The 11703-nt window shown below is 40.7% G+C and overlaps 1 protein-coding gene across 1 annotated transcript; it reads right to left on the reverse strand.

Annotated features, from left to right (window-relative positions):
* Nucleotides 1–8819: 8819 nt before the first annotated feature.
* LOC121332423 lies at nt 8820–11385 on the reverse strand. The gene is made up of 5 exons (XM_041397860.1): nt 10983–11385; nt 10846–10890; nt 10723–10749; nt 9919–10047; nt 8820–8927 (listed from the first exon to the last, which is right to left on the reverse strand). Exons 1-5 carry the CDS (start codon nt 11088–11090, stop codon nt 8820–8822), a joined length of 417 nt encoding a protein of 138 aa, XP_041253794.1. The 5' UTR covers nt 11091–11385.
* Between the last annotated feature and the right edge of the window lie 318 nt (nt 11386–11703).

Raw genomic sequence — 11703 nt, forward strand, 5'->3', positions numbered from 1 at the left:
GACAAATAATGTTGTCAGAACGTGGTGTCTACATCTTCCTACGCTGATGTTCCCAACCAAGAAATTGGCCAACAATCCTGCTATTGTATTTGCAGGTTCCTCAAAAAAAACACATGTTAAATCTCCCTAATAAACAGAGCACAGTATGGGAACTTTACTTTGAACCTTGCTGCTGTTTCTGTCCAGCTCCTGGAGAAGACAGCCCATGCACAGCTTGCAGTTGAGGATCTGGGTTTGCTGCTGTTGGAGCTGCAGATGCTCAGGGTGGCTGGTTTCCTGGGAATAGAAGTCAGATTCCTCTGTGAACATTGACCCCCTTGTCTCACCCCTGGGGTGTGTCTGGTCCCTCACACATATTTGTCAAGCACTGGTGTCAGATTGTAGTGGTCCTTATGGCAGTGAAGCACTGCAGTCCCAGTGGAGCAGGGAGTAGACCATCGGGTGGCACTTGCAGCACAAAAGCAAACTGCTTGGTTTGTCTGTCAGGTGTGACATGTCCTTTTTGCATATTTTCAATTTTGTCCTGTGTCTGTGTGAGTTCCTCAGCTCCCTTCAAGTGTTATTTCTGTACAAGTGCTACCCTTCAGCTACAGCCTTGTGGAGAACGTCCCCACCATGGCTGGAGACTGCTGCAGATGCAGGGGTGCTGGGCTGCATGTCACTCATGTGTTGCAATGGATTTGGGGCCCTTTGGGAAAAAAGGTGTCCTGCACCAAAGGGGGATTATTAGAAGAACTACTATATATTTTGGGATCTGGGAGAAGATGTTTGGATTCAAGAAGCCCAGAGTTGATTCTGTTAAACTGGTTCTTGTTTATTCAATGAAAGCCACTAAGGATAGAAGTGAGCTTTCCTTACCTGAACTTGCTTACTGATCTATGAATCACAGTTGATATCTGTCAGTTTTTATAGATAATACAGCTCCTGGTCCTGAAACTTACAAGAGAAGATGATGCGTAAGTAATCATTATCTATAATCTCTACATCTGATTTATTAAACAGTCTAATTATCTATATAACTGCACCACAGCTGCATGCCATTATCCTGTTAGTTTGACTTTGTGGGATAACAAAGTTTGCACAATCTAATTTTCAAAATCTTGAAAGACTGGGATTAGTCCAGAAAAACTACAAATAATTAGACCTCAAGCCAGGTGTAGCAGCCAAGAACATGTCTCATGCTGTGAGAACTTACCACATCCTTTGAGAGGAGGAGGCTCTGGGGGGACCTTATCACTCTCTTCAGCTGCTGAAAGGGGCATGTAGCCAGGTGGGGGTCAGCCTCTTTCCCCAGGCAACCAGCTAATGAGAAGACATTGTCTTAAGTTGCTTCAGGGGAGGCTTAGGTTGGACATTAGAAAGAATTTCTTCCCAGAAAACGTGATTAGACATTGGAATGGGCTGCCCAGGGAGGCGGTGGAGTCACCGTCCCTGGAGGTGCTAAAGGAAAGACTGAACATGGCACTCAGTGCCATGGTCTGGTGACATGGTGGTTTTCAGTCACAGGCTGGACTCAGTGATTTCAGAGATCTTTTCTAACTTAAATGATTCTGGGATTCTGTAATTGCGTGTGTGGTACCATAACCTGGATGTGGGCACAAGCACTGCCAGAAAAGGGAAGAAAGACCCTCTCAAGGCTGCATCTTTTAACTGCTATATTTTTGTGTGCTACAGATTCTGGAGTTGGTTTGTGTCTTGATATACTTTTAGATGCCCTTTTTCTGGTGTGTCTTTTTGTAATATATACAGCCAAATTACAAGCCTGGATGGTCCTCCTTGGAAAAGAGTGTGTGTTATTTTTGAGTCTGGGCTCTAGCTAATCTAATGCTTGTGGCTTAATCTGCAATAACTGGTTTTCCAGCTTGATCAGGAACTTCAATAGGGATGACTGCAAATTTGTAATGTGAAGTATAACAGCAATAACTGAACTTCATTTCAAAATGGAGCCAGAGGTGTGCCAGCTCTAGAACCATGTGATAGGTTTGCTTGATTCCAAGAAATTTCGAGGAAAAATTGGGTGGGAACAAAAAGCTTGTACTCTTCATTATTAATTCTCCTAAGGCTTTCTGAGAACACCTCATTGAAAAATAGGAGTTTTTCCTTAGTTTTCAGTTGCTGAAAATGAACAACATTTCTGAAAGTTTTCAGTAAGAATATAGTTTTCTAGTAAGAACAGATAGGTGTTGCTTGAAAACAGTTTTGTTTTGAGACAAAGATATTTAGGATTAAAGGATTCGTCATAGATCCATAGATCCATCCATCTTACCTGTGTCAAATAAGACTTGTAAGGAGTGATAATTTTGGAAAATTTCCTTTTGTTACTGATAAATCTGAATGGATAAAACTTGCTGCCACAAGTACTTACCCGGGTGTTGATTGAAAAGATATCTTTAGTGAATGTACTTGGACGTGGTATTTGTGAACAGAAGAACTGACAACTAGTCCAAGTATAATTTAATGATATGCCTAATCTAATTTCAAAATACACTTACTTAAATGAGGACACCCAGTGAGGATGCAATCTCATTCTTCTTTGCCCTCTCCCTCCTGTGTGAAGGGTCGGATGGAAAGTGAACAATTATTTTTGGGTGGGACAGTTTTCCATCCCACATAGCCACATTTCCTGCATACAAAACTGTTTAGGTACAGCCACCTTGTTGCAAAGTCCCAGGCATTTTGTAGTCACCCCATCACCTCCTGGGGTCAGTAGTAGCAAAGGTGTTACTTGCTGGTCAGTATCTTCTAATCACTGCTTCCCTGGAGAATTTTTGGAGCTTCTGTTTTGATATTATAGTCAGCCTACTTGCCAATACCTTCAGATACTTTGTTTCTAGCAGGAATTCTGTCTGTATTTTGACTGAGTACCTTCTAAATCACTTCATAACATATTTGTATTGCAGAGCACGACCATTCCTAGGACATGTCATTGGATAAATATCTCTAGTATCAAGCCAGTACCAGACTAGGCTTCTATATGCCTCCACTGGCTACTGTCTGATGCATCTCTCATCTGCATACCCAGACAGAGGTTTTGCTTGTGAATTTGGTAATAGTCCTTCTTCCTTATGTTAAATAAGTATAAAATGAGAGTAATATAATATTCTCTGTTCATTTCTGTAGCTGGTATTGCCTTGCTGTCAGCAGTCATGGGGTTGGCAGCAGAGCATTCCTGCACTTCTTGCTTCTGCTTCATCCACACTGCTCCACTGCCCTCGAGGGTTTCCCTTCATGCAAGGGGAATTCTCAGAGCCTGGGAATCTCTGGATCCCTCTAATCAGTTTGTTCCAGTGCCCAAGCTTTTTCTACCTCCTGGATCTCTGCAGGAGGTAATCAGCAAAGAACAAAGTTTTCAGCAGTCATTGGAATGGTCTGGCCTTCCAGTCTGACCCAGGGATTGGCACAGCTAAGCAGGGGCAGAGTGGCAACATCAGCAATATTCCAACAACAGCATGGAATGGCAGCTCCCATGTAACCCCAGAAGTGTGTTTGATTCATCAAAATCAAACAGATATGATGAATCTGAGGTGTTCAGGGCCAGGTTGTACAGGAAGCAGGTTGGACTCATGGAAGGTGTCCCTGACCATGGCAGGGGGTTGGAACGAGACGAGCTCTAGGTCCCTACCAACCCAAACAGTTCTGTGATTTCCTGATTCTTGCCACTCCTTTTTTTTCCTCGTCTTTATGCTCTGTGTTAATGAGGACATTGTATTGATATATGCAGAATATGTGCTGTGGTCAGATATCTTCTTAATTCCACAGAGATCAGTTAGAGGATTATTGGAATTGTGAAACTGAATTAAATTATCCTTCACTTGCACATCTTGCCCTCAGTATCAGAGTGTGTGAGGAGCAGCAAGACTGTACTTTAAAACTGATAAATTTCTCTTCCCTGTTCCTCAAAAGTGTTGTACAACTTTTGCTGCCTCAGTCAGCCATCAGTGAAGGGTTCATTGTGCCCTAAATGCTCTTAAACCCTTGTGAGATGTGCTAAAGCAAATGGTCTCTAGAGCACTTGGTTCTGAGTAGGTGACAACAATTAAATGCATGTTTGCACTTTTACTTTTCTTAGAATGCCACAGCCTCTATTTCTAAGTGCACTGTATTGCTGAAAATCCCTTGTGGTCAGTAGGGATCTTCAGTTTCATGCTTTCCATTCTATTCCGTTTTACTTAATTGCATGATGTCAGGCATATGGAAGTACGGCAAAATGAGAGTGAGAAACTTTGTGCCACTGTGGAACAATCTTATATCTCAGTGACTGATTTATATCCTGCCTGAAGTCAATGTTAGACAAAATATGTCTTTTCTCTCCCACAGGCTGCTTGCAAAGTCAGAACTAGGCAGATCACTATCTTCATCTCTTAAGTCATGATTTCCCTCTTCTTTTGCTCTTTTACAATTCCAGTTTGTGGGGAGTCAGGGGGAACTCCCCTCACTCCTGGGCTTTTTGTTGACTTATTGGGAAATACTTATTTAGTCTGAAATTTATCAAATTAAAAATAAGCAATATGAACACAATGAAAAAATCAAGGGCACCTGTTTTCTTGTGAAGTATCTTGATGATGCTGTTTCTAACATGAGTAAAAAGAAATATCACTGGTATTATACATGGAAAATTATCTTTAAGGTAGTTTTGTACTTATTGATTTTACTTATTGATTGATATAGATTTTACGTATTGATTGTTACTTCACTACTATATTTAAGATAGCAGAAGTGATTTAGACACATTGATCATTCATAATTTATTGACATAATTGATTTTTTTGTGTGATTCACAAAAAACAAAAAAGGTTTTGCCTTCTCTTTTCAGTTCTTTCACTCCTTTGTTACCTGAACTATATCTGTATCCCAAAAGGAAGAAGATGGCATTTATCGTATATCTCATAACAGTGGTGTAAAAATTCAGGATTATTTACAGAAGTTCATGGAAGATCTTAAAAGATTTATTCTTTGAACATGTGCAGCTTGTGCTATGGAGTGTATCCATGAAGATGTTGCAATTTATAGATCACTGTGGTTGCTTCCATGACAGATACCCCCAGAGGTCCTGAAGAATCTTTAGTTCTCACTTTTGGAGATTTTTCAGTTGATTGAATCAAAAGTGGGAGGCCAATAGAGGAGATGGGAAGGGAGCTGCAAGCACCTATGATCAGGCAGAGGTTTATCTGGGACTGGGAACTGTAGTTCCTTTGGCTTTAGTCTTCCCAGTACCACCACCTGATATTATTAGTATGATATAACTTATGTGATATTGAGTCTTGACAATGTTAAAGCCTGGTGTGTGTTGAACTTTACAAACAAACATTACCAGTCTTCAGAAAATTGTGAAACGCAGAGAAATGACTTCTCCATCTTCACAAACTATTTTCCTTTCCTATAAAACTACAACAGGGAGGCTTGTCCACATGCCTCAAGAGGGTGTTGTGAGGATAACCCAGATAAGATCAGCTTTCTTTTACAAATATGCAAAGCTGCTTTTATGTACCAAGTGTGATTAATGGCTGGGAGCATTTCAACAGCAGCCTATGCCTCTCCTTCCCATAGCTTGGCATATACCAGACTTGTTCTTACAGGGATGCAGGAGATTAAGGGAAGAATAACAACATGCCAGATGCACTGGGACAGTTTTAGTGCCTCCAGAATTATCTTCAAAAGCAGTTTTCATTTATTTGTCATTGGACAAAGATTAATATTGGACCACTGGCACAGCTCAGGGCTTGGGCTTGTCTTGCAGCAGGTTGTGGAGTTAGATAAAATAAGGGATAACAGACTGCAGCACAAGAGTTTTGGCTCTGCTGCCCTCCTTCTGCCCTGGTAAGTGTCCTAGCAGAGACTCCAGCACATAAAGCTGTCCTAGCAGGGTTTCTAAAGACAACACTGCAAGTTTTGCAATGTCCATGCTTCTATGTGGATGCCTGAACTAAGAAAATTCTACTGTGGAACTGCAGATTTTGTGAGTGGGTTTCTGGCTGACTTAAAAGAAAGAGTTATGTGCTGGCTGCTGTAGCAGCTGTGCACACTTGAGAACAAGCATGCACCCTGCCATGGGCTCCTGGGCAGGTTTGAAGTGCTGGAATAAGGGCTCTTTCCCCAAGTCACTGTTGATTGACAATTAAGAATTGTCAATCTATTCCACAATATAATTGACTTGTGCAGGCAAGTTATCTTGCACACGGAATATCTGACCTTCTTCACCTCCCTTGTCCCCCCTGCCCTAGGCCACATCCTCTCTATCAGAACATGATATGACACATCCCGCTAGAGAGCTGCAACAGAGAGATAATTGAGATAACAGAATAACGTACTTGTTACGGTAATTAAGTAACTCAATGGATTAGTTGCCTTTTGTTTTCATCTGTCAGTTTCTAACCCTATTGAGAGTCAAACATGAGAGTGAGAGGACCATAGGCATCTGCTGGGTTCCAAATCCCCCAGGAGCCAGCCCAGGGTCAGCTGAAGGGATGTTCTGGCCCGCCAAGAGACATCCAGCCCTGCCCACAGGCTGCCCTGGGGCTTGCAAAGACTTGCAGGGTGTAAGAGTCCTGGGGAGAAGATCTGAACGTGCCTGTGGGCAGGCAGACAGTGAAAGTATTTCAGGATGAAGGACTGCCCCATTCCTGGACTCACAGGAGCTTGGGGAGGTCACCAGTGCAATCAAACACTTTGCAGCCACTCACAGGGGTTCAGTGGCAGTCAGCAGTGGAGCTCTTATTTCAGGTTGCACAATCCTGCACTCAATAGTTTAAGCACACAGTGATCACTTCTCTCACGCAAGCAAACCGAGACATCAGATAATAGATAGTTTGCAGATGTATTTTCTGCAGTTTAAAAGTTGGGTTTTTTTTTTTTTTTTTCAAATTCTGGGCAAGAGTTTCCTATTATTGTCTCAACTGGAAATTGACTGACTGTATTCCACTCTTGCCAACTTATGCTGTACAAAGCTGAATTTGTTATGTATCTTTGGCTTGTGTCACGATTTCACCATTCCTGTATTTCATAAATTGAATGAAGTAAATTTGGGAATAAAAAGTATTAGACAAAGAATTGTATTTTTCCTTGCAGTCCTGTGACTTGGGAAGTCTTTTGCTCGGCTATGAAAATGAAATGAATCAACTTCTTTCAGATTTTTCTCTTGCTACATAATATGTCTAGACACAGTGCAGGTGAGTTGCACACACAAAGCAAAACATCAGCAAAACAGGAAGACTGGAATAGCTTGGATTTGCACTTGGGAAATATTAACAAGACAATATCAGTTTGGTGGAGATGATTCTTAGAATTTTGGGATCTAGCATCATAGATTCAATATGGGTGTTGATGAACCTTTTTCTTCTGCTTAGGGCCAGGAGCAGACATAAGAATTGTGCTGATTTGTCAGATGGATATTTTGGGATTGAATCGTTGTGCTGATTCAATCATGGATGATTTGTCTTTGCACTAGAATGCAAAAAACCAATTGGTTATTTAGGGGAGAGCTCTTTGATCTGAATGGTATAGGAAATGTAGGAAGATATGAAAATGTGAGAGAGATGAAATAGTTGTTTTATTTCTTAGTTTCATCTTTGTAGGTGTTATCAGAGAATAGTCTTTTATATCTTAGCATTTGTTATTTCTTTGTCATATTTGAAACAGGCAGCAGAAACACATGAGAAAATGCTTCTGATATGTTACATCATCCTTTTATATAGTTGTACCAGGTGTATTTTCTGTAACCCAGTTCTGTCTTTGCCTGAAGCCCATACAAATGGGAGGTTTAAGAACAGCAGCGTACATGAGCATTTCCATCATGCTTTGGATCCCAGAAACATGTCTATATAAACGAAATAAAGAAAGGAAATTATATGCTTTTTGTCTGTTTCTGGAGGTTCTGAAAAATCCACCCCACTGCATTGGAGCTGGTGAGGATATGAGTCCTTGGAGATATTTAAGATATTCCATCTCAAAGACCCTGTTACAATGCTTTTGCTTCTCTCTGAGCCACAACAGAGAGGAAATTTAGGATTTGCCCTGCTGTGCAGTGATCTAAGTAAGATGTTGGTAAGACTGGAATAATTGGCTGAGATAAGCATCTTCTCTTACACATTGGTTGGTTTCTTTTTCCAACAGAGCTCCATTTTTGACTCTTCTGTTGAGCTGAGTAGAGAAGTGATAGAGAAGCATTGCTGAGCTCATGGCTCTAGAGAGAAAAAGCCAGCATTAAATACTGAGAAAAAAACAGTTGTCTGCAACACATTCCAAATGCACAACCCCGTTAAGAGCTTGTAATTAACGCTGGGTTTGGTCTGGTTTTTGTAAGTTTTTTGTAAGTTAAGATGTTCATGAGTTGTCTACTACTAACTATTTAGAAGAAAAAAAAAAACGTGGCTATAGGCGGGAAAACTTGCAGCCTTGCAAGGAAGAAATTAAGTGACTTTTTCATGTGTGTAGGTATTATTAAAAAATAAGTGATGCAGAAAGAAAACACAGAATTTTTGTTTCCATCTCAATCCTGAAATATTTCTTGTGCTATACAGTGGGCAGAGTGTGAATTTTGCTGGAGCATCTCATACTGGTGAAATTGTTGGGCTAGAGCTTTGCAGAAGCATTTTGACACCTACAGATATGATAACAGGATGTTCCAACCTTTCACCAAGTACAGAACTTAAAATGAAGACTCAAATACATTTTGTGGTCAGGTAAGTTATAATTTTATTGGTTTATTAATGATTATGTCTACCTTTTATATTTCAGGTGGACAATAAATACAATAAATAACTCTTCTGTTCCCTGTTCTTTTCAAAGACTTTGGATTTTTAAAAAAACAAAAAACCAAAACATTAAGCATTGAATTTATTGATTTCTTGATAGGTTTTCAGGACTTTTTCCAGAAATTCCTTCACATTTCCCTTGGTCTCATACTGACATTGATCACCATGTGCCAGTCTCTGTGTAAGAAAGAAGATTGGGTTAGCAAAGATTTAAAAATTAAATAAAGAGTTTAGATGAACCAGTGAAAATATACATTATTTGGAGCTACACAAGGATTTCAAAATAATTTCCCAGAGAATTGTTCCTTGAGCAGTGAGTGTAAGAGTGGCTTTTCCTGGTGACTAAGAAGGTGGCAGGTGGATTGTCATATAATTCTGTATATTCAGTTCATATATACAGTTAAAGCTGAGGTCATTGAAACCAGGCTTTTTCAACCCAGAAAACAGTGTGGATACCACGAGGAGCTGGATAAGATTGGGACAAGGGGTCAGTGTCTCAAGGCCACCCTAACTATTCCTCCTTGCAAGTTTGAAGGCAGCTTTAAGAGCTGGAGACACTGCAGTGAGACATCTTCTGTGTCTCATTGAATCACACGGGTGCTTTGCTCAGTCTGTGAATAAAGGATGTTTCACTGCCTCAGAAAAGACACCTGAGGCACCCAAAAGCCTTCCTGAGCATCAGCACAAGCTGGAAGATGCTGCAGGTCACAGCTGTATTTCAAAGCCAAGAATCAGTGAAGACACTGCTGCTTAGTTGGAATTAAAGCTGCAGAGGAGAAGGATGCTCTGCCCACCTGGCTCCAGCCATGCAACTCCTGCACATCCACTCCCCAGTGTTAGGTCATTATTATTTAATGCCAAAGCACATTTTGAGAAAGGAGAATAGAAAAGCAATTTAAATAAAGCTCCTCTCCCAGAGATCTGTGTTCAAAGGGTTTGGAGAAGAAAGGGCACAGTGGGGCAGAGCCCATCCCCCTTCTTCCTCTGCCAACTTAAAAAACTTTTCACTGCCTCACACATGTTGCAGTTTTATCTGGCTCCTCCACAATATGAATATTTAAAGCACAACTGAAATTAAGGAAATACTTATCTGAAAATGTTTAAATTATTTTAAAAATCCTTTCTTTTGTAAAAGATAAAGATCTGTAGAAGAGTAAGAAAGTCTTACTTTACAGAGGCTTCTATCCAGTTGAGCCTGGAAGGTCCAGTAAAGCCTTGTAATTACTGGATTGGAAGATGTGTTGTTTTCCATCAGGTGTTTGGTTCCATCCACAAAGCATGCCAGTTCGTGGCCTCGCTGTTCAACAAAGAAGGCATTAGAAAAACCAAGAATGCATTTTGTGTTTATCCACAGAAGGAAGAAATTTGTATTCCTAAATGTGGCAGCATGTCACAGTCAAATGCAACGTGTTTTGCAATATATTGAGAACTGATAGAAGACCTTTGGGGAAACTGTAAAACAGTGAAATCTCATGTATGCCACAAGAAACGACTGTCCCATCTCTCAGAAACCCTCAAACTGTAAAAGTTACCTCTTTGAGGCATAGTTTCAGCTAGTGCTGGGGCTTCACCACATCTGAGGAGGTTTAAAACAATGAAATAGTGCTGGATACACCTAGAGCTAAGTCAGAGGCCTGACATCTCTAGCCCAGGTTCACTTAGTATTTAGGCCATAACACAAAGCCTTGCAGAGATTTTCAAAGCAAGAGCCTGTATCTCTTGATATGCAAGTCAAGCCCTCAGAGGACTTTTGTCTGATTCTGGGCTTGATTCTGATTGCTCTGTAGTGGGAAGGCTTCTGTTTCCCTCCCCACAACTATTCATCAATCTCAGTTTTGCTGCTATTGGTGTATTAAAATCTTACTTATAACTGAAAGCAAAAGTTACATAAAGAGCAAAGTGAACCAACTTAAACTCAGTTAATACCAAACTTCCTTAACATCTACAAGAGCTTGAAAAGAAATATACTTACTTCAGGAATGGGGAGACACGAACATGACTGAAAACAAGAAAGAATGAGTGTTAACATCCAGCATTCAATGTACAAGAACAGATTTTTTTAGTCTCATTATATTCTCAAAAGCCATGTACTCACGCTGGTAGCTGTCTGCCTACATGGGCAACTCAGAGAACTATCATTCTGGAAGAAGAGCAAGTGAGAAGTCAGTATTTACTATTATCTCCTGCACAAGCATGCATTTTTCAGAATTAAGGTGCTAAACAGCCACTTACAAGTAGGTTCTGTGTATAGCGGATAATTTCCTGGACACCACAATACTCTGCTTGCACAGAGAGCAGCAGACAAGAGAAGAGTATGTATGACAGCATGCTGGCATTCATGTCAGCTCAGTCTGATGGGTGACAGAAGAACAGGAGGACACTCCTTTTAATTGAGTCTTCACAAAATTCCCATTCTAATATGGAAAAACCCAATTATAAAACCGATACCAGGTGCCCACTATTTTTTCCCATAGCTTGGACAGCATTTTAAAGAAATCAAACATGGAATTGAGTCACCTACTTCAGTGACTTTAGTACTACGGAAATTCACAAATGCTCCTCAGGAGTGATTAATTTGAACATTATGATATCACACCCCAGCAGGAAACAATGGTTAAAAATCTATGAAAGCTTTTTTTTTTTTTTTTTCACATGTGGGGTTTGCCTCCTGCACTTATGTAAATTATAGTTACATGAAAGCATAGAGATTATAACGTTTCAGCATTGCCAAATCTCCTGAGAAAGCAAACTGATGTGCTGCAGGGTGGCCTCCCCCAGATTTAGAGCAGGACCTTGCTCAAAGAAAGCTGGTGACACTGCAGCGGTCCGTAGCACAGACAGACAGATGGATGAAGTCGTAGAGCACTGCCTGGACAAGTTGTCACACTGAGTTACAGCTGCTGCATCCAGAGAGCCATCCCATAGTCCTTGGCCATGATCTCACCTCTGCTGA

This window comes from Onychostruthus taczanowskii, unplaced genomic scaffold (genome assembly GCF_017590055.1).
Source record: "Onychostruthus taczanowskii isolate IOZ18803 unplaced genomic scaffold, ASM1759005v1 scaffold14, whole genome shotgun sequence".
Lineage (NCBI taxonomy): Eukaryota > Metazoa > Chordata > Aves > Passeriformes > Passeridae > Onychostruthus > Onychostruthus taczanowskii.